Source organism: Sminthopsis crassicaudata, chromosome 3 (genome assembly GCF_048593235.1).
Source record: "Sminthopsis crassicaudata isolate SCR6 chromosome 3, ASM4859323v1, whole genome shotgun sequence".
Lineage (NCBI taxonomy): Eukaryota > Metazoa > Chordata > Mammalia > Dasyuromorphia > Dasyuridae > Sminthopsis > Sminthopsis crassicaudata.
This window is the reverse complement of record NC_133619.1, coordinates 416733244-416757107: the sequence shown is the minus strand read 5'-3', so window position 1 is coordinate 416757107 and position 23864 is coordinate 416733244. Positions and strand designations below refer to the sequence as shown.

The 23864-nt window shown below is 35.7% G+C and overlaps 1 protein-coding gene across 2 annotated transcripts in view; it reads right to left on the bottom strand.

Moving 5' to 3' along the window:
- Window positions 1-23543, bottom strand: part of NEMP2 (nuclear envelope integral membrane protein 2) — a 36681-nt gene extending 13138 nt beyond the window's left edge. The window contains exons 1-2 of one of the 2 annotated variants that reach the window (XM_074302846.1): window positions 23315-23543; window positions 508-620 (exon numbers count right to left, since the gene is read on the bottom strand). In XM_074302846.1, coding sequence (XP_074158947.1) covers window positions 508-620; window positions 23315-23441 — 240 coding nt within the window. In that variant the 5' untranslated portion in view covers window positions 23442-23543. The remainder of the gene's footprint in view (window positions 1-507; window positions 621-23314) is intronic. The other variant, XM_074302848.1, reaches the window with a different exon arrangement.
- Window positions 23544-23864: the final 321 nt, after the last annotated feature.

The following is a 23864-nucleotide window of genomic DNA, read 5'->3' as shown; positions in this document are numbered from 1 at the left end:
GGCATATATTGCAGGCAAGCATTCCTTTTTCTCATCATTTAGTTAATCAACATAGCACCAAGTAATGAAAAATGAGCAGCATTTTTAGGACTATAGGAGAATAGGATTCATGTTTTGTTTGTCTTGTTTTGTTTAGTAATGTAAAAAAGCAACGATTGGATTTTTTGTTCTTTTTTTCAGTGAAGATAAAATACCAGTTCTCCCATTTACTCCAAGAAGTAGAAAGGGACCATTATCAAATCTAAAATCTTCCTGACTCATCTGCTATAGAGCAAGGCAGATGGTGACAGCTCCCTAAGAATTAACCTGAAATTCTGCTGCTGCCAATGTGTGCTGTGTTCTGTGTTTGTTGTTCTTTAACAGTGGGGGTAAGGGTCACCCAATGATGGGGAGTGGCAGCTTGCTAACCTGGCAATACATCTTCAATACCAAAAAGTGGGCCTCTTACACAATTTTTGGCTTTATTTTTCACCTCTCTGCATTTATGATTTAAAAGTAGAGTCTTACCTGAATAGTTGACCAAATGTATTTCCACTCCATTTGGGTAAGTTGGTTGTAGCAGTAACAGACCGATTCTAAACTCTTTATCATATCTATTTCTTTCAGAACTCTACATGGTGCTGGTGAAGAGAAGAGGAAAAAGAGAGATATAATAGAAACTGAAACAAAAACAAATGTTTAAGAAATGTTCCTTTTAATCCCATGGTTTTGGGAACCATAACATTTCAAAAAACTTTTGACCTAGTTGCTTCATCCCACTCTCTTCATGCTTTCCTCTCTTTTCATGACATTGTTCCCTCTTGTTCTCCTCCCACTTTGCCTAATCTCAGTCTCTTTTGTTTGTTCAACATTTAGGTTGAATACCGGTAAACTCTGGGTATTACCTAAGGCTCTCTGAAAGATCCCCAATTTTTTTTTTCTCTATACTCCTACTTGGTGATCTCATTAGCTCCCATAGCTAAAATGATCATTTTTATGCTGATGATTCCCAATTTTTTTTTAATATGCAGTCCTAGTCTATCCCCTAAGCTTGAATTCTGCATCCTGTTTCTTAGAGCACAAGGTATTCTATCACCTGCCTTAGTGTGTTTGCACTAGCTGTGCTCCATAATTTCACACTCAAAGATTTTTTTTTCCCTTAAAATGCCACATGTGCAAAAATGTTTGTAACAGATCTTTTTATGGTGACAAGGAACTGGAAGTTGAGTGGATACCCATCAGTTGGGGAATGACTGACTGAATAAATTGTGGTTTATGAATGTAATGAATGTAATTTCTATAAGAAATGATGAGCAGGCTGATTTCAGAAAGGCCTGCAAAGACTTACATGAATTAATGCTAAGGAAAGTGAGCAGAACCAAGAGAACATTGTACATAGTAACAGCAACTTAATGTGTTAACCAATTATAATAGCCTTGGCTCATTTCAGCAATGGATTAATCAAGACAATTCCATTTGGGGTGGAAAATGCCATCCATATCCAGAAAGAGAACTAGGAAGACTGAATATGGATTGAAGCATACTATTTTCACCTTTTGTTTGTTTGTTTGTTTGTTTTTCCTTTCTTGTGGTTTTTCCCTTTTGTTCTGATTTTTCTTTTACAAAATGACTAATATGGAAATAGGTTTAAAATGATTGTACATGTATACCCCATATCAGATTGCTTGCTGTCTTGAGGAGAGGAAATTAAGGGAGAGAGAGAAAAAATGTGAAACTCAAAATCTTACAAAAATGAATGTTGAAAAACTATCTTTACATGCAATTAGAAAAATAAAAAGCTATTGAAAAAATTTTTTAAATGTAAGTCAAGTATCATCTTTGATATGAAACTTTTCTTAACTCTCAACTGCTGGTAACTGCTAGTTATCTTGTATTTAACTACTTTATATTCATTTGCTTTATATTTATTCTATTTATACTCATACATTTCCTATTTTCTTTCCAAGTTGTAAGGCCCTTTAGGAGGAATGATCTCATTAATTATATCTGAATTCCTAGCAACCAGCCAGAGTTTAATAAAAACTTGCTGAATGATTGATCACAAATTCTTGTACTCATTAATTAAGTACATTAATTTTTCCTAAGCATGTTTTCCCCAATTCATTACAAAAAATATATAGTTAAGATTAATAAAATTATAGTTAAGAAAAAAATATTTTTGATTCATAGGGGTTTTCTATATGTATTTGTCTACCATTACTGTCATAATAACAACATTGCATTTTTCCAATATGAAAATCTGTACTATGTCAGGCATAGCTAATCACTAAAATCGCTATTATAATGATTTGTAAGCTAGATCTACTTTCCTTTTCTTCTTTCTATGAGTCTGTGTAATAATATTTTTAATCTATATTTTTATCTTTGAAAATGTATCAAAACTGATGTTTCCTTTATAACTCAAGGGATTTCCTTAACCAGTACTATTATTCAAAAATATGTAACTACTAATTCTATTCAGTTATCTGCATAGTTGAAACATGAAGAGTATATTCTCTAAAGAGGCATATGGAAAACCACCAGCAAAAATTACACAGGGGAATCTGCAAGTATTTCTAACTTAAAGTTAGGAAGATACTTTCCCTAAAAATGACAAGTGGTCCACAAAAAGCTTGACATGCAACTCAAATGAATCACATCATCTCTAAAACATTCACAGGTGAAACTCATGGTCAAAGGGCAACAAAGAGTCAGAAAATGAAATTAATTATAGTATATTTCTACACTAATTTATTTTAATTATCAGTAACAGAATTTGCCAATTTGAAATCAAATCAGACCTTGAAGTGCTATTTAAAAAATAATAAATGTTATTTAAGAAGTTATAATGAGTAATTAAGTGCCTATTTTGTGCCAGGCATTGGCTAAGTATTTGGGATACAAAAAGAAGTAAAACAGTTCCTTGAGGAACTCACAATCTAATGCAGGAGATAAAAAGCAAACAAATGTATACAAACAAGCTATATACAGGGAAAATAGGAAATAATTAGCAGAGGAAAGACCATTGAATTAGAGGAGTTGGGAAAGGTTTCCCGTAAAAGATGGCATTTTATTTGGGACTTAAAAAGAAAACCAATATGTAGAGAGGAGAAAGGAAAACATTCTAGGCAGAAACAACAATCAGAGAAAATATTTGGAGCCAAGAGATAAAATATTTTCTTTCGAAAACAGAAAGGGGAGGGGCGGAGCCAAGATGGCGGAGAAGAAACACTCGACTCAGTGAACGTCCTCACTCCCTCACAACCAATTAGATAAATTAAGTCTCAAAATTAGCTCAGGACTGATAGATACCACAAGGACTGGAAGCACGACTTACCAGCTGAAGAGAATCTGGAGTTTCAACAGGAAAGGTCAGTTCTCAGGGGAGGAATAAGAGAGACCAGCACAGACGGTGGGGTAGGGGCACACTGCGCCCATTGCGCTGGGAAGGGCTCTGGGATCAGAGAAGCCACTGAGGTAAAGGAATCTGGCACAGGCTGTTAGCTCTTCTCTGCTAATTATTTAGCAGTTCAGAAGAGAAAGCCAAAATATTTTAAAACTCAAATTAGATTTTCCCCGAGGGGGGGTGGGGGGGGTGGGGGGGGTGGGGGGGGTGACTCAGCAGAGAATCGGCACCAGGGGGTGTGGCCTCAACTACCACCTGAGAATAGTTAAGAGATTGACAAGTGGGTGGATACGGCCCAAGGCAACACACACTGCCTAGCTTAGCTGGAGGGAGTGGAACTCAGCTCCAGGAAGTCCCAGAGAAGCGGAACCTTTGAACTAGGGACCGCGGTTTCTGGCAGACACTTCCAGTTTGAGCGCAGGGGCTTCTCACGTCACCTGCTGCAGACATCCACTCCCCACCCGGACACATAGGCTGGGCTTCGTGCTGTCTTCACTATTCTACGCCCTGGAAGCACAGTAGTGCTAATCACCTCTGAGGCACTTCCAGGGAGGGGGTGGGGAACTCTCTCCCAGAGCTCTATCTTAGCTCAGGCGCAGGAGCCGCTGCATCCATCCGGTCTGGGAGGAAGCTGGTAAAGAAGTAAATAATTTCCTACCCCAGAGACAGACCCCAAAAGATTTTTTTAAGTATGAGCAAAAAAGCTAGAAAAACCATAGATTCCTTCTATACAGAGAAAGAGCGGGTATCCAACCCCGAGGAAGTTGACAGCAGAGAATCAACAGACAACAACCTAAAGGGGAACGATTCCTGCCCCCCATCACATAACTCTCTCCTAGAAGAAGCTCTTAAAAAATTGAGGGAGATCGAAGAAAAATGGGGAAAGGAAAGGGAAGCTATGATAGAGAATAACAACGTCCTGAAATTGGAGTTGGAAAAAATAAAGAATTCACAGGAGATGCAGGGAAACAAAATTAGTGAATTAGAAAAGGTTAAAAAAACACAGGAAAGTAGGATTTCTGAATTGGAAAAGATAAAAAAGTCTCAAGAAAATAGAATTTCTGAATTGGAAAAAGAAAATAATTCTCAAAAAAAAAAAATTAGGGAAATGGAAAAAAATTCAATAGAGCAAAATAATTCATTTAAAAACGAAATTGGGCATTTACAAAAAGAACTAAAAACTGTGAAAGAAGAAAATAACTCCTTAAAAGTCAGGATGGAACAAATAGAAATGAATGATTCACAGAGAACCCAAGAATCAGTCAAACAAAACAAAAAAAATGAGAAGCTGGAGAACAACGTCAAATACTTACTGGGAAAATCTATAGACCTGGAAAATAGATCTAGGAGAGATAATCTGCGGATTATTGGACTTCCAGAAAACTATGACCAAAAAAAGAGCCTAGATTCTATTTTACAGGAAATTATCAAAGAGAACTGTCCAGAGATAATAGAAACAGAAGGGAAAGTAGATGTGGAAAGAATTCATCGAACTCCTTCTGAAATAGACCCTAAAAAAAGAACACCACGGAATATTGTGGCTAAGCTGCAGAATTACCACACAAAGGAGAAAATCCTGCAAGCAGCTAGAAAAAAACAATTTAAATACCAAGGTGCCACAATAAGGGTCACCCAAGATCTGGCTGCCTCCACATTAAAAGATAGAAGGGCCTGGAACCTGATATTCCGAAAGGCAAAAGATCAAGGACTGCAACCAAGAATGAACTACCCAGCTAAGTTTAGCATCTTTTTCCATGGAAGAAGATGGTCATTCAACGAAAACAGAAAGGAGGCCAGTATCATTGAATCAAAGAATACATGGTACGGAGTAAAGTGTAAAATGACTAGAAAGGTAGGAGAGAGTCAGGTTTTAAAGGACATTGAATGTCAAACAGAAAGTTATGTATTTGATCCTGGAGTTTATTGAATAGAGGAGTGACACTATCAGACCTGTGCTTTAGAAAAATCACTTTGATGATTAAATGGAGGATAGTTGAAGTAGGGACTTTAAATTTTTTTTTAGTAGTAGCTTTTTATTTTCAAAATACACGCAAAGAGTTTTCACATTCACCTTGCAAAACTTTGCATTCCAAAATTTTCTCCCTCCCTCCTGCCTACCCTCCTCCCCTAGACAGCAAGTAATCCAATATAAGCTAAACATGTGCAATTCTCCTGAACATATATACATATTTATCATGCTGCACAAGAAAAATCAGCTCAAAGGGGGGAAAATGAGAAAGAAAGAAAGGAAAAAAAAAAAAAAGCAAGCAAACAACAACAAAAAAGGTGAAAATACTATGTTGTGATCCACATTCCATCCCCATAGTCACCTTTCTGGATACAAGTGGTTCTCTCCATCATAAGTCTATTGGAATTGCCTTGAATCACCTCACTGTTGAAAAGAGCCAAATCCATCATTGCATAATCTTGTTGCTGTGTACAATGTTCTCTTGGTTCTACTCACTTCACTCAGCATCAGTTCATTTAAGTCTCTCCAGGCCTTTCTGAAATTAGTCTGCTCAACACTTCTTATACAACAATAATATTCTAGTACATTCATATTTATTCAGCCATTCCCCAACTGATGACACCCATTCAGTTTTAGGGAGAGACTTGAAGTAGGCAGACTTTTTGGAAATTCTTGTAAAGAGGTAATAAAGATCTATACCAGAGTAGAATCTATGTCAGAAGAGGAAAAGAAACTTTTTGGAGAGAAGGTAAAATTGATAGGCCTCACCAACAGATTGGATAGGAGGGATGGTAGACAAGGAGTCAAGGATTAGAGGTAGATTTTGAGTCTAAGACACTGGAAGGATGCTATTTCCCTCAGCAATAATGGGGAGGACAGAGGAAGACTTGGGAGGTGGGAGAGAAAAATTGTGATTTTTGTTTTGGACCTGTTTAGTTTTAGTTTTGGACCTGCATGTTTGCTGGATATCCAGTTTGAAATATCGGAAAGGCAACTGGAAATGCCTTTCCAGGATAAGTAGAGAGTTTGTGGTAAGATACCAAGGGAAGTGATATACAGATATACAGATATACAGAGGAAGAAGAAAAGAGAGTCCATGATAGAGGCTTGTGGGATACTTAACATTAGAGGGCATATACTGGAAGACTTAGCAAAGAAAAATGAGTAAGGATCAGATAAATAAAAGAAGAATGAGGAGAGAATAACATTTCAAAAATTTAGAAGGAAGTTTCAAAGAGGACAGAGTGATCAACAGTGGCAAAGACAGCAGGGAGGTCAAGAATGATGAATAAGAAAAGGCCATAGAATTTGACAATTTAACTTTGGAGACAACAATTTGAGTGGTTTGATGAGATCAGAATCCAGATTATAAAGAGTTTTTAAAAAGAGCGCAAAGAAGAGAAAGTGGAGTCATCTAAAATAGGTTTTCAGAAATAAAAGGCAGAAAAGTTTAGCCATAAAGGGCAGAAAAGATGTAGAACAATAGTAGAGGTGGAAAGATTAAGTCAGGATTTTCAAAACTGGAGAGACATAGGTATATTTGCAGGCTTGGAAAGAGCCAATAGACAGGAAGAGATCAAAAATAACAGAGTGGGACTGATAAAGCACTATGTTGGGAGAGCAGTTGAGAATGTGAAAAACTCACAGAGGTTCTCACAGCAAAAAGAAGCACTTTACTTCATGAAAAGCACACAGACTAACTAAAGAGGATCTAGTAGGGACTGAGGCAAAAGTCAGAGGCAAGAGAGGGAAAGAAAAAACAAGGGTGGGGTCTAAAGAGTTAGGGAGGAGTTAGGGGCATCCTAGAGGAAAGCAAACTGGAATGTACATTATGTATGTTCTATGGGAGCCTGCTCAGGAGGAGATGGAATAGCATAAAATATCTCTCATAAAAGAGGCAAGAAAAAGATTTTACAGATGAGGAGAAGAGAGACAGGAGAGGGGAAGTGAGTAAACCTTATTCTCATTTGAATTGGCTCAAAGAGAAAATAACATATATATATATATATATATATATATATATATATATATATATATATATATATTCAATATGGGTATAGAAATCTATCTTACCTTTTAGGAAAGTTGGAGGAGATGGACGTAGTCAGAAGCAAAATACTTGAGAAAAAGCAGGGTGAAAGGAGAGAGAGGATAAATAGGGGGAAATACAGTTAGTAATAGTAATTGTGAAAAGAATTTTGAAATAAGTTGCTCTGATGAAGGCCTCATTTCTCAAATATATGGGGAAAATGAATCGAATGTATAAAAAATAAGAGCCCTTTCTCAATTGATAAATGATTAAAAGATATGAACAGTTTTCAGATAAACCAGTCAAGCTTATTAATAGCTATATAAAAAATACTCCAACTCACTATTGATTAGAGAAATGCAAATTAAAACAATTCTGAGGCATTATCTCATATTTGTTAGAATGGCTAATGATACAGAAAAGGAAAATGATAAAAACTGGAGGGAGTGTAGGAGAAATGAGACATTTATTATTGATGGAATGGTGAGCTGATTCTACCATTCTGTAAAGCAATCTGGAATTATGTCCAAAAGGGTATAAAATCATGCATATCCTTTGACCTAACAATACCACTACTAAGCATGTATCCCAAAAGAGATTTTTAAAAAAGGAAAAGGACTTATATATATACAGAAATATTTATAGCAGCTCCTTTCTTATGGCAAAGACTTGGAAATTGAGGAGATGCCCATCATATGGAGAATGACTGAATAAATTCTAGTATGTGATTATGATGTAATACTATTGTTTTATAAGAAATGATGAGCAGGATGGCCTCAGAAAAAGTAAAAAGTCCTCCAAGAGCTTTCACAAAGTTAAGTGTACGGTATACAAAGCAATAGCAATGTTGTAGGATGATCAGCTGTGAAAGACTTTGCTATTCTCAGCAATACTATGATCCAAGACTTCTTTTGAAGAATTTATGATGAAAAATGCTAACTATACCCAGAGAAAGATACAATCTGAATACAGATTGAAGCATACTTTTTTTTTTTACTTCATTTTTCTTGAAGTTTTTTTTTTTGGTTTTCTTTTGCAGCACAACTTATATAAATACTCTGGATAACATCACAACTCTCAGTGGAGGGGAGGAAAAGTGAGGAAGGAGAGAATCTATAACTCAAAATTTTTAAAACAAATGTTAAAAATTGTTTTACAATGTTTATGGCAGCCCTTTTTGTAGTGGCAAGGAAATGGAAATTGAGTGGATGCCCATCAGTTGGAGAATGGCTGAATAAGTTATGGTATATGAATGTTATGGAATATTATTGTTCTATAAGAAACAACCAGCAGGATGATTTCAGAGAGGACTGGAGAGACTTATATGAACTGATGCTGAGTGAAATGAGCAGGAGATCATTATACACGGCAACAGCAAGACTATACGATGATGGATTCTAATGGACATAGCTCTCTTCAACAATGAGATGATTCAAAACAGTTCCAATTGTTCAGTGATGAAGAAAGCCATATGCACTCAGAGAGAGGACTGTGGGAACTGAGTGTGGACCACAACATAGTATTTTCACTCTTTCTGTTGTTGTATGCTTACATTTTGTTTTCTGTTTTTTTTTCTTCTTAATCTGATTTTTCTTGTGTAGCAAGATAATTGTATAAATATATACACATATATTGGATTTAACATATATTTTAACATATTTAACATGTATTGGATTACCTGCCACCTAGGGGAGGGGTTGAAGGGAAGGAGGGGAAAAGTTGGAACAAAAGGTTTTGCCAGGGTCAGTGTTGAAAAATTACCCATGAATATGTTTTGTAAATAAAAAGCTTTAATAAAATTTTTAAAGAAATTGTTTTACATGTAACTGGGGAAAATAAAGTACCACATTCTAATAAAAAAGGACATATAGGAAGATCAATAGTAGTACACTGGGTGAATTGTTGAAAAAACATGCAGATGAATTACAAAAATGAGAACAATAAATTATCATTTTATAATTGAGCCCTTTATGTAATTAATCCTATTCTATAGTTCTGTTCTATTTTTTATGATTGCTCAGGCACATTTCTTTATCTCTTTTTCTACAAACTAAATTCAGAAGTTCAGTTCTCCTGCTAATCACTATTCTATTCTTGCCTCAAGGAAATCTGCTGTCCTTGAGGAATGCAGGTAGACATTAGGGAATCTGGTTCCCGATTTTTAAACGTGCAAGTGGGCTTAGTATATATTTCTTAATCAAAGGAGTTTAGCTACTTTTCTGAATTAGTAAACTTTCAAAACTTCAGCTCCTGAAAAACTCCGTATCTGTTTGTTACCTTAAAGGCCTATAAATTGATCTGGTACATTTCTACAAAATATACTGCTCTGTCTTTGCCTATCCTTTCAATGGCCTCAGGATACAAGTGGGTCTCATAAATCAACAGAGAATTCCTCTAAGAAAAAGCAGGGGGCTGCTTAGCCCACTCTTTTTAATGTAACCCATCCTATTGAATTCAACCCCTCGATGCTGCTAAACCTATAATCAAATATATTATTTTCCTCATTTACCCTGTTCTGTTCTTTGCTCTATGCTTATAACAAGACACTGTGCCTCCTTCTCTGGATTTTTTGGCCTGAGATAGCTATTTGATCCACTTTATTAATAAGTTTTTGCTCTGCTAATAAATCAGTAAAAGCGTGGACCTCTGTAATCTCAGTTTACTTTTAATAAATTTTATTGAGACAAACTGGTGGCAGCAGTGAAATTGGAGGAAAGAGGCTCATCTCCCTGAAGCTCTCTGGGGAAGCCATTCTCCCACCCTTTTTTTGAGGGAGACACTTCTTGGTGAAATTTTTTCATCTGAAAGAAAGGCTTTTCTTGAAAACTTCTTTCTTTTTCCCTGAAAAGGGAGAGATCTGGCTCTCCTCTCAACCTCAAAATCCATGTTTTAACTCTAAGGTTAAGGTAGATTAATAATTAATACAATAATAATTGTTGAGAAAAGTTTCAGCTTTTTGTTTGTTTATATCTTGTATGTTTATTTATAGTCAGTGTGATAATTTGGAAATAACTGACAATATAGAGTTGGGGGGGGAGAATAAACTTCTAGCTATTTCTTCAGAAAACTTTTTTTTTTTTAATTCCCCTCAGATCTAAGTACAGCGGAAAAGTCTAAGACTTTGATTTTTCAAGGCTTAAGGAATTTAGAACCGCATAGCAAAGCTTTGGGAAAGTTTTTTTGTTTCCCAAAGACAGCCCTTAGAAGAAGGCCCAAAACCTTGGAGAATTCAAGCCATAGAGAATTTTTCATTCTCCAAGGAAAGCTCTTGGATATCTAGGGAAGGATTTTCTTCTTTCAAAGACAAGCCCTCAGCTTTTATCAGGGGAAACTAGGAAGGGGAGTGCAATGAAAATATACTAAGAAAAGTCCAAGAATCAGCTTGACAAGAGATCTTTAACATACATTAATTAATTTCTTAGTATCTCCATGTCTTTGTGTCTCTGTGCATTTATAGCATGATATTTGGAACCTGCTTGCTCTTAGTCCCATATTTGTTAGTATGTGCTTCTGTGTGGCTTTTAAATACATGCTTTGGCACAGAGCCAGAAGATGTTTTAAAACAGTTCAATCTTCTAGGAGAGGCTTAACTCTCATAAATTTCTAGGGAAAAATAAGGAACAAGCACTTCTGTGTCTCTTTTGTCATATTATATGTTTAAAAGTCAATCTAGCTCTTTTCCTGAAGAGCAAGAGTAAAGTAAAAACTTTTCTTGGGGGGAAAAAAAAAATCTTTGTTTTTTAATAGGCCATGTGAGAAGACACATAAGAAACACAAATAGGGAAAGCAGGATATTTCCCCCAACTTATAGCAATGCCATCATAAACTAATTAAAAACTGTTTGTGATTAAAATATAAGTGCTCTATTGTAAAAATGTGGCTTGAATGTTTTTTATAAATGCTAAAATAGTTTAGCAAATTTCAGGTTAACATTTTGTTTAAAAGGAAATTAATAACTGTGAATGGTAAATGAATCCTTTATCACTCTTCCTCTTCCTCAGCTTTTTATATCTCACAGCTAAGAGAGGTAGGTCATTTTAGTGATTAGAAAGAAGCAGATTTGAAAACCACATCACTGAGGTTTAGAAGTGGAAAAAAATTAGGTTGCAGATTTCATTGAAATAGTGGTACTTAGGAACTACCTATTATTAATTCTTAACTGGTTCTGGTACAAGAAGGGTATAGACAAATTTAAGAGGATCACCACAGATGTATATGAAAGCTACTCAACATCACAAGGCTACGGAGCAAAGAAGGGGAAATCAGTTTGGAATAAATTTCAAAGCAAGTTTACAATTTGAATTTTTAAAAAGTCTTACTTTTTGTCCACAAAAAAAAAAAAAAAAAAAAAAAAAAAAAAGGAAGTTTACTTAAGGGAACAACTTGAATGAAAGTGAAATTCAATTTGAAAAAATACTGTTACTTCTGTAAATAATATACCAAAACTTAATTGTTATTTGACTAGACCAGGCCTAAGTAAGTTGTTAATAGTTTTATAATTGTTAAGAACATCTTAATGGAAGTTTGTAGCCATGCAGCCACGATTAGGACTAGTTCTGAGATTTTCCCTTCTAAACAGTGAGGGAAAGATGAGATGCTTTCATCTCTGAGAGAAGAACAGAACTGAAAATAATTAGCAATATCAACAGAATTTATTGTAGGTAAATTAATGGCAAATCACCTGAATTGAAATAAGCCATGCAATTTAGAGAATGAAAGTTTAATAAGTCACTGGTTTTGTTTAAAAATATGTGCTAAAATTATAAAGGAGAAATTTAGTGGCAAAAAGATTTAATTTCTTAGATAGCATGAGACACAACTTTTTAAAAGAAAGTTTAGAAAAAGAATATGGAAAAAAAATTTTAAAGTGTGGTTTTCAAGATCAATGGATTGATCAGTAAAAGAAAAAAGTTTCAGCATATTGGAAAGAAAAGTTTGAGAGAGGTTTTTGGTTTCTTTGAAATAAGAGAGAAAGTTTAGGTTTATTCTTTGTGATATGAAAGTATTGTATTATATTTGCAATATGAATTATTTGAAGGTATCATATTAAAATCCTGCACTTAAGACCATTAGAGGGATTTTTAGTTGTGTGTAAAATATTAAATCCTCCTGGACCTTTAAGGTGATTAGAACGCAAGATTGATACTTTTAAATCTTTGGCAGTAGTTTACCTAGAAGTAGAAGGCCTTATAATGTTTAGTGCTGGAGTATATGGCTCTTGGTGAATTTTGAGATTTTGATTTTATAATTGTAAAACAGGTTTGATGTGTTAAAAAAGTCTGTCCTGAAATTAAATTATAATGTGATTTGGTATTAAGACAAATTGCTGAAAGATTATGGTTCTGAAAAATGAATATAAATCTAGTTTCTGTAAACTTTTTAGCTGTATAGTTTTAAGTAATATCATCTGTTTAACTTAATTTGCTACTCTGTAAAGGGGATATATTTGCACCCACTTTCAGGGTTATTGCAAGAATCACATAAATGTGAAGCACTTGATACAAGACCTGACATATGGGTAAGCACTATATAATAATCCATTATTATTACTTCTTTGAATGCAGTTATTCCATACTAAATTATTCAAAATTTGATTTTAAATGTGACTGTACATAATGCTAACAGTGATAAAGTGAATAATTTTCTATGTAAAATCATTTTGAAATGCATTTGATTGATTTGATGTCACCTAGTGATTGGTTTTGTTTCATGCTTTAAATTTATGATATTGTGAATGTTATTGTGTTTCTAAATTTTCTTGTATTGTAAATTCTGAGAAACCATTGTATAAAAAATGCTAACAAGAGGATGATAAAATTGCATCATTGAAGAACTTACCTCCCTTTGATTTGAATGCAGGAAAATTATTAAGTTACTAGATGCTATAGTCATAATGTAAAACCTATAAAGCATTTAATTGGGTGTATTTTACAAAGAGAAAAAGAACAATTATTTATTTTGTGAGGGGTAAACCCTGGTAACCCTTCTTTGCAGCCTTTCCCAATTGCTTAAGACCATTCCACTTGGCAAAGTTATAAAATCTTATCAGCCTCAGAAAAGAACTTGTGAATTGGTTTATGGAGAAAATAAGAATCCCCTCCACCATTACTAATTCTTTGACAAAGGCAGAAAAATTTTAAAGTTTTTTTATATTATAACAGTGATTTATGTGATGTTCTGTGATTATGAAAATGACAAAGTCATATCTGGAGTAGTATATGTTGAAGTTACATCTTAAAACAGCTTGGTCTTAATAGAATCCAATTTTAGGCATTAAGAGATCAGGGATCTCTGTTAGTCTGGAGAACTAAATTAATCAGCTATGTTTTTCTAGGAGATTTTCAGGTATGTTTGTGCCATGGAATCAGTGTTTCACCATTCAAGAAAAATAATAGCAGTCAATGGGAGTAAAATCTGTGAACTGCTACCAGTAGATATCTGTTCCTGGGGAAAAGTAGGGATTGAGGGGAAAGAACTCTGGAAAAATATATTAAATATTAAACATATTAAAATACATAGGTTCTATATTGGCTTACTTGATATGAAGGGGAGGGGGATGAGGAGAAAGGAGGGAGAAAAATTTGGAACTCAAGATTTTATAAAGGTGAATATTTAAAATTATATTTGCATATATTTTGAAAATATTATTAATCTTATATTATTATATTTTATTAATATTAATATATTATTAATATATGTGTGTGTGAGTGTGTGTGTGTGTGTGTGTGTTCTTTTTTTTCTTCCCTGATCATCTTGGCAAACAGACCTAATAATGGAATAAAGGACAAACACAGTTTTAGAACTCTTAGCATATAATGGTCTTTAAAATGTTTGGAACAGTTCACGGTAACACCAAGTGTATTTAGTTTTCCAATTGGTAGAACCTTTTTGAGTCAATTTCCACACAAGAAATTTTCCCACCTAGTTAATTCTGAGCCTTACTGTGACAGCCTGTCATACAATTGATTGCCTATAGGACTTTTTCTTGAAACCCAGCAGAAATAAGGGTGTTTTTTTTTTCCTTTTATATATATGTTGAGTCATTCCATACCCTTAGGTTTAGGCCTGGAGGATTAGCTTTGATGCTATTATAATCATATCGCTGCTTTTTCCTTTCATAATAAACCTCTCTAACTAGGGCAGGTAAATCCATATTTTTTAATATAAAGAATCTCATTGTTGTAATACTCCAGCACTTTTATAGTGCTATAGGATACAAGATCTTTATGTTTTTATCTGAAATTATAGTCTTTTTCATATTCTAAACAATTAAGTAGATAAATAATTGACTTTGTCATCTGCCCCTTAATAGTTATATATTCATGTATAAAACAAGGTTCTCAATCTCATATTTAAAAATAAGAGAATAATTAAACAATAATGCAGAAATTGGTGGGACCAAGGTATAAATCTATTAATTTGTAAGGTTAAAGTCAGAAACATTTGTTTTGTTTTAAGGAAAAGAATTTTGATGCAATAATTTTCTTAGAGGAGTGTAACTTAAGGACTCTCTTGTATTATCTCAAAAGAAAATCTAATTTTCATTAGTTTTATTATTTACTTTGAGTTTAACACCTCATTGTAGAGCATTCACTTTAGTACAAATATGTTTTACTATTCATTTAATAGACACTGCTTTCTGTTTATAATTTGGAATTATGTACTTAGTATGTTTACATATTAAATTCCAGGTCTTTTGTTACAAGATGAGTAAAGTTAGTATCTTTTAAGTAACTTTATTTGTATAGCTAATGAACCTAGAAATAGAGATCATCTACTTACAAGGAATGTCATTGTCTATGTTTTCATATATAGTGTTGGATCCTTATCAGTATCTATTCCTCCTAAGAAGGAATAACCCATAAGGTTTTATACACACATTTATATTATTTATTTGGCTAACATTAATACTGCACTTTAAGATTTACAAAGCACTCTACAAATATTACCTATGTTAATATTTGTAGTATTTATTGTTCAGTTGTTTTTCAGTTGTGTCTAACTTTCCATGACCCAGTTTAAAATTGTCTTGGCAAAAATATTGCATTGGTTCACCATTTCCTCCTTGAGCACATTTGACAGATGAGGAATCTGAGGCAAACAGGGTTAAGTGTCTTGGCAAGTTTACAGCTAGTAAATCTAAGACTGGATTTGAATTCAGAAAGATGAATCTTCCTAATTCCAGGCCCAGCACTCTATCTACTGTGCCACTCTTAAATATTTTTTAATATTATCAACATTAAAAATATTTTTAATTTTGTAACAAAAATATTATAGATAATAACTCTTAGTTTCTTCCACTGTAAAATGAGATGGCTGGACTACATAGCTTTTATAGTTCATTTCAGCTCTAAATCTATGCTTCTATAGTCTCTATCTATGACATAAAATTTATCTCCTTTCATTAAGATCTCTGATTCACTTCTCTTGTGAATTATTAAGATCTTTATTAATTTTCTCCTATGCTGTGATTTTACCTCTATGTAGCATCTGGCCAGTGGATATAGACATATATATACATATATGTGCATTTTTCTCCCTCTCCCTCCCCTTTACCATTTAAAATTATCTAGATTTTTTTGGAAAAGATTCAAAAAAAGAAAAAATTAAAAATTTTTAAAAATCTATCCAGATTAATTTGCCAAACTCTTCCACTTTGATGTATTTTCATTTGTTCTCATTAGATCCCTTCCATCCTTATATAAAGAGCCTGTCACTTCTTTTATCCCCAAATCCTATTTTCTGATTTAGTTTTCTTAATAAGCTATTCATAGCTCAAATTCACTTCTGGTCTTTTAGTGAGAAACAACAATGTCAACATCAACTATATTACTAAGGTCAACTTCTTGCCTAGTACTTCACAACTCCTAGTTCCTAGAACTGAGGGTAATATCCTTTGTTCTGAAGGAATCATGAGAAGTGGGTACCAATTGTATTATCTACTCAGACTTGGGAAGCTTTCCCTTAAAAACTCTCTGAGTTTCAGTTTCTTAATCTATACAATGAGAGATTTAGACTAAATGGCCTCTAAAATCTCTTTTAGCTCTAAATGTAGGATTCTACATTCTACATAAATGTTTTGGAAAGATTACATAGATGCCTATAGTTTAGGTCAGTTCTCTATTATGGCTGCTGCAAATCTATATCATTAAAGAAGATGATGCTTCAGATGGTTCATCACTAACCTATGTTAGGACCTTATACCTAGAGAGCTTCAAAAGACCCTCCTTCTGTCATGTTCTCCTCTCAACCCTGCCCAAAAAAGAGATGAAGATACCCCTTTGCTCCTTAAGATGTTTTACCTTTGAAACAATTGTGTCATTACTTTAAGGCACACTGTATTTAACCTAAATTCCTCACACTTGCTTAATAACGTCTTTTATACCACTTCTTCCAAGAAGTCATTATTAGTAACATGCTACAGCCTTCTCATTCCCACTATAGGTATTTCTATTGACCTTTGGGTTAATTATAACTTCAATTCTTCTGAGAACTTAGTGGTCTGTGATTCAGAGCAATATGGTATTTCTGGGGGAAGACTAGTGCTAAAGGAACGAGCTTTTGCAGCAGCCAGCAGACTGAGATCACTGACAGCACCACACAAATTTCCAAATGAATTTTAAACTAATCCCTTCTTCCTACTCAATTCTGAGCCCCGCTTATTGCTTATTTCAAATGCCAAGCCAAAATTTACATTTTTTGCCCATTAATAATCTTTATTTATATGTCTTTAAAAAATACTAAAATTATTCCCTGATATACTCCCCATTACTGAATCCTCCAAGAACTAATTACCAAAATAATCATATCCAGAAGCACATCATTACTATATAACTAAAACCTTTTTACTCTACAGGGATCATAAAATAATAGATTCAGAGCTGGAGGAGACTTTAGAGGCCAATGAAACTAACACCTTCATTTTACAGATGGGGAAATTAAGGCTTAGAAAGCTAAGTGATACGCTCAAGGTCAATCTACTAGTAAGTGCCCAATGCAGTATTTGACCTCAGAGTTTCCTGACTCTAATCCCCTATTTCATCAACTCTCCTCTTCTTTACACAGGGACCAACATAAGTCACTGCAATTAATGCACAGCAATTTTGTGTCATTTTCACTTATATTATTGTAGTTATCATGCCTATTGTTCATTTGGCTCTATTCACATTGCACAAACACATACAAATCTCTCTGATTTCCTCATATTTGTCATTCCTTAGAGTACAATCCTATTCCATTTTATTTAAATATTGCAATTTGTTTAGTCATTCCCTAGTTGATAGGAACAAAGTGCCAGACCTGGAGTCAGGAAATCAGGAAGACTTCTCTTCCTAAACTCCAATCTGACATCTGATATTTATTAGCTGTTGATCCTAGAAAAGTCACTTAATGTTGTTTACCTCAAGTGTAAAATGAGCTGGAAAAAGAAATGACAAACCATACCAGTATCTTCACTAAGAAAAGCCCAAATGAGGTTACAAAGCATCAGAAACAACTGAAAAAAATGACTGAACGTCAATAATACCTGGGATTAATAACTCTCTAATGAATGCTTGTTAATCCATCAACTGGTTTCCAGTTTTTGAATGTCACAAGGATGATAATGCTATGACAAATATTTTGTTGTATACAGAATTGTAATTGGACTTCTTACCTAGGAGTAGATTCTGAAGTCAAAAGCAACTGAGTTTTTTCATTTGCTTTTTTATTCTGGGGACATACAGAGATCAATCTTGCCTGCTAGGGATTTCATTGAGAAAACTCTGTGGCTTTCAAGGGTTCAATGTGTAATGAGATCTACAAATCCGATTATTTGGTGAATCTTGCAATTAATAAATAGGGAATCCTAGTGGTGATGAGCAAGTTTGCCCATTAATCAATTTTTCTAAGCCTCTTTATCTTTTCCTCTCACTACAAAGAATTATAATAACAATGCTAATGATACTAATAAGTAGCACTTTAAGGCTGCTTTATAAATATTTGATCCGGACAACAATCCTATGTACTATTATTATGCTCATTTTAAAGTTAAGAAGAATGAGACAATTAGAGGTTAAGTGAGAGGTCCAAACTCACTTAGTTAGGAAGTATTTGAACTCAGGTCTTTATGACTCCAGTAAAATCACTTTATACAATGTCCACTGAATTTCATGAGATCTTTCAAGACAGTTGTGAAAATCGAGTAAGGCTTCATCTACTTCAGAGTTTGAGTAGGCCTGAAGGACTTTGAAGATTGAGTCAAGGGCATACTTAAGTCCCCTTCCTGCTATCCTCCCATGACATCATTTTCTCCCTATTTCAGTCAAATATGGGCAACTATGTACTTATTGGTCAAGTTCAATTTTGTGGGTAGATCTCGAGTTTAGAATGTAAGACTCTCAGCCATTGAGGATAAGGGTCAGTGGTGGGAAGGGGTATTTGCGTTAGGGATTAAAAGTGTTAACCTTGTCCCAGAAGGGGCTTCCTCCCTTCCATTGTTTGCTCCACGGGTGGGACGCCCTTCTGTCTAGAATGTATAATAAACTTTGCTTTGCTTCTAGAGATCTCTCCAGCTTTTTTATTAAATGGTGACCCCTCACCATTTCTGAACCACACAATGCTGACCTTGAAGATAAGCAGAGCCAGGTTAAAAACCACAGTTTAGAGTAAAAAGACTTGGGTTTATTTTAGTTCATGTTTCTGATGCATATGAACAGTATGAACATGGCCAAGACACTGGCCTCAATTTTCCCATCTACAAAATGAGATTGCTAGATTAGATGGTCTCTGAGGTCTGTGTCAGCTCTAGATGCTAGGTCTTACCATAAACAAAACCAAAATCAAATACCACATATAAGAAATAATACAAGAAAACTATCCAGAACTTTTGATTATGGATAACAAAGCATGGAATGACAAAATCTATAAAGAACTGCCAGGAAAAACAAACAAACCACATTTTAAATTTCAAGATATTTTGTATTTAACAGTTTCAACGATTAGCAACAAATTTGCAAATGAACAGGAGCAGGGCAGGTAGGTGACATAATTAATAGAGCACCCACCCTGAAGTCAGGACCTAAATTCAAATCCAGTTTCAGACACTAGCAGTGTGACTCTGGGCAAGATATCTATCCCTGATTGTTTAGACAATAAATGAATTAATGAATGAACAAATAAATAAGTAGATAGACAGACTAACAGATAAAAAGATAAGTGGCCAAGAAAAAAGCTCTTCAATGACAAAGGAAAAAACTCTGAAATAACACAAGATTATTTTGCCTTCTTGAGAAATCTCAGAAAAGAATGGAATAATAATAGATGGCGAATGACAAAGGAACTGAAGATACAAGCCAAAATGACATTCCTTGCAAACATGAACCTAATAAATAATGAAAAAAAAAAAAAAAAAAGGGAAATTCCACAAAGTATTGAAGTTTTTCTATAAATAAGCAAATTATTCTACTTAAAACACTCCAAAAAAGAACAACTTAAGGAACATAAATAAGTACATAATCATCATGAGGAGACTTAGTGAATAAGTAGCAGTGATAGGAATCCACCATCTCCAAATTCATTGTTCAAATTTCAATACACTAACACATCAAGTCTGATCAGTCAATCACATCTCATCCTCTGACTTAGCTCTTTAGGCCTATCCTTTCTTTAATCTTTGTATAGATAAATCCCACATAAAACCAAACTTCAAAAATATATGTAATTAATAAGGCCCTCCCTAAATCACTTATTTATGATTCACATAAATATATTTTTTTCAGAAATAAATCTCATCAACCAATTAATAAGCTCTCATTTCTCTGAAGCACCTTCTTCATTTGTGAGGTAGTAATAGCATTGAAATTGGAAACAGAAAGTGTTGGGTTTAAGCTCTGTGACCTTTGGAAGTCAATCCTCTAAACCCAGGCTCAAAAATCTCAATTTTTCACACTATTTCTTATTACCCATATCCAATCAGTAGTTAAGCCCGGTTGATTCTATCTTCCCATCTCTTAAAAACACCTCCTTCTTTCCACTGACACTGCATCATCCAGAAGCAGGTCCCCATTACCTCAAGCCTAAACTATTGAAATTGCCTTCTGGTCTGCCTCAAGTCTCCTATTCCAATCTATCTTCTGCTCAGTGGCCAAACTGAGTTCCCTAAAACAAAGGTCAACCAAGGTGACTTCCTATCACCTCCAGAATCAAATATTAAATCTTCTCTTGGCTTTTGAAATTTCTGCATTAATTTATCCCCTTCCTATATTTTCAATCTTCTTATTCCCTCCACATAATCTGAGCTGCAAGATAAGTGGCCAAGAAAAAAGCTCTTCAATGACAAAGGAAAAAACTGAAATAACACAAGATTATTTTGCCTTCTTGAGAAATCTCAGAAAAGAATGGAATAATAATAGATGGTGAATGACAAAGGAACTGAAGGTACAAGCCAAAATGACATTCCTTGCAAACATGAACCTAATAAATTGGCCTCCAAGATTACTGTTCCTCCCACACTACACTCCATTTTGGTTCTACTTGCCTTTTCAGTGGCTGTCATCCATGCCTGGAATAATCTATTTCCTTATCTTCCTCTCCCAGCTTTTCTTAAATCTCAACAAAAATCCAGCTTTTTACAAGAAGCTTTTCCTGATTTACCTTTAATGCTAGCACTATCCCACTGAAATTATTCCCAATAATAATTTCTCTTTATCCTGTCTTATCTTGTCTATATTGCAAACATGTGGCATGTCTCCCCTTAATAGACTATGAATTCCTTGGGAATTAAGACTGATTTTTGCCTTTCTTTGTATTCCTACTTCTCACTATAAGTGCCAGCTCATGATAGGAGCTCACAGGAGTAAGTCAACAAACACAAATATTTGTTGACACCTTTACTTAACCTCCCTATGCTTCAGTTTCTTAATGAATAAAATTAGGGAAGTTGGTTTGAAAATTCTTACATATGCTTCTATTTATTACTATCCTAATTTTTTTATTCAAAATTATTTTTAAATTCATTCAAACTCAATAAAGCAAAGCTTCAGTCAAAACTCCAGAAGTAATAGTTTTAGCTATTTTTGGATATCTTAAAAAAAGATACTTCCCAAATTTTAGGCAACCTTGAAACTACTTCTTGAAAAATTTGGTGCAGAAATTGTGATTTTTGTAAATGTACAGAATACCTGTGTGGAAACTCATTCCACTGAGACATCAGATGCACTTCAGCACCTCGTATGTAATTTGTTGTTTTTTATCCTTTGTTCTCAAAGAGGATCAATGACATCATGAAGGTGGTGTCTTGACTTGTACTTGGACTGGATGTGAGTGGGGCAAAGCTACACAAAGTCCTCAGCCTCACTCTAAGTTCCAGACTCACTGTCTTAACCAAGGGGGTTAAGAACTTTGTTTATGATCCCATAGCTAACATGTATCAAAGAGAGACCTTGAATTCAAGTCTTTGTGACAACAAGAACAGTCCTGGAGCTTACTTCTTCAGATGATTTGGTAAAGTACTTTCATAAAATTTAAGTTTCTTTTATGTGTAAAATAGATATTTCAAAATATAACTAAGTCAAAAACATGAATCTAATGATTATCAAACTGTACTTTAAATGTTTTTGGTTTAGGAGATGTTTGTCTTTTGTCTCTATTAAAGCGAGATGGATGGGTTCAAAAAGCAAAATGGCAAGTGGGATCAATTCATGCTAAATTATATTTATTTCACAAGCTCTATGACTTCTCTTTAAGCTCCTTAAAAAGAGGTTTTAAAATATTTTTATGTTTCCAGAGGACCTATTATAGAAAGTATGAAATTGAGACTGTAATTATCATATGCACTGATGTGCCCAGGGATCTGTTGTCAATTTCAAAGACACACTTCCTCAGTTAAGAGATATCAACAACAACAAAAAAATTGCACGGTTTAAGAAATGGAAACTGACTGGGTGTGAATTTCACCGACAACACAGGAAGGACATTTCAGACAACTAAGTACCTCCAAGTTTCTAAGGACTCCACCTATTGGCTGAGAAGCATGGGTGGTTCTCCATCTCTAGTTCTTCCTGTTTAACTGACTGGCTTCCCTCCAAATTGGGAAAGATAATTTTGTGGAGGCCTGCCTGGATGCTTCCCATTTTTTGGAATGGGAATTTCTGGGCAAATAAAAATGTACAATAAATCACCAAAAAGTTTTAAGAGCTAGAAATGGTATTATCATTTAATTCAACGCAAATCTGGGTGATAGAAAGCCACACTGCTTAAGTTCACAGGATGCAAAAACTGATTCTCAGGAATAATTCGGGTGAACACTGCCCCCGATCCAAAGTGAAAAGGAAAGAATGAGGTTTCCGGGAATGAAACTAACGGGTTAGAAGCCTGCTCTGCCCAGCCACAGATTGTCATCCAGGGTCCGGAAGACAGGTACCCATTAGTCTGCACTGCGTGGCCACTGGCCAAAGACAGCTCTCGGGAGACAGAAAATCTGAAACCCAGGCCTTCAAAATTCTGACCCACCCATACAGTGAGACTTAATAAAGGAGATACCACACTTGGCAAGATGAGTCCAGGCTTCTGAGACCAGGGAAACACAAAAACCGGCTTCCTAAATACAGGAAAGGGGCTGAGAGGCCGTTTAAGTGGGTCTGGGAAGGAGAGATGGAGGTTTAAAAAAAAAGAGCTGTACCCCACCTTCTACCCGGGTCAGGTGTTCCAATACCTGTGGCAGGGGTCACTTACATACGGGACTCTGACAAGGTGGGGAAGGCGGGAAAGAACTGAAGCGGACCAGCCCGCCTCCAGAAATCTCGGTGTCAGGGGCCGGGCTTCCACCGGGAGAGCAAATTCCCCTCCCACGGATGGGGCAGGCGCACAACGGCTAAGATGTCCTGCGCGCAGGGCAGGGAAGAGGAAGCACGGACAGGAAAGAGCGGGCGAACGAGCACGGCTGCCCGGTTACCTGATAATGCCGCCACCTCCTCCCCTTGCGCCAGGCCCACGAGGAGGAAGGCCAGTGACGGAAGCCAAAGTAGCCGCAGCCGCCGGCCCAGAGGAGGCAGCGGCTGCGGCTCGAAGCGCCGCCGCATCCTGCGCCCGGCCGCGCCGCGCAGTGGGACCGCCTCCTGCTCCTGCCCCTGTCAGCCCCAAGCTTGCATCTTGCTTCCGCCGCCGCTGTCGCCGCCTAGCAACTGCCCCACTGGAGCTGCGGAAGTGGAGAGGGAGAAGGGGCCGGGACGTCTGGGGAGGGGGCTGATGAGAGAGCCCCAAGGGGAGACTGCTGCGCCTGGCCCGCCCCTCCCTCGCCGCGTCCATCCGCTGCTGCCGGTGTAGCTCTGCAGTCGCGGACTTTTTACCTCCTCTTTTCTGCACCACCTTCCCGTGGCCCGAGGCTTTGTGGCGGCCGAGACCCTGCAGCATCCCCAGGAGGGCCCAGGCTGCCGGCCGTAGTCCCAGGTTTAGCTGGATGGGAACTGGTGCCCAGCGGGCGGCACTGCCCATTGAGCTCGCGA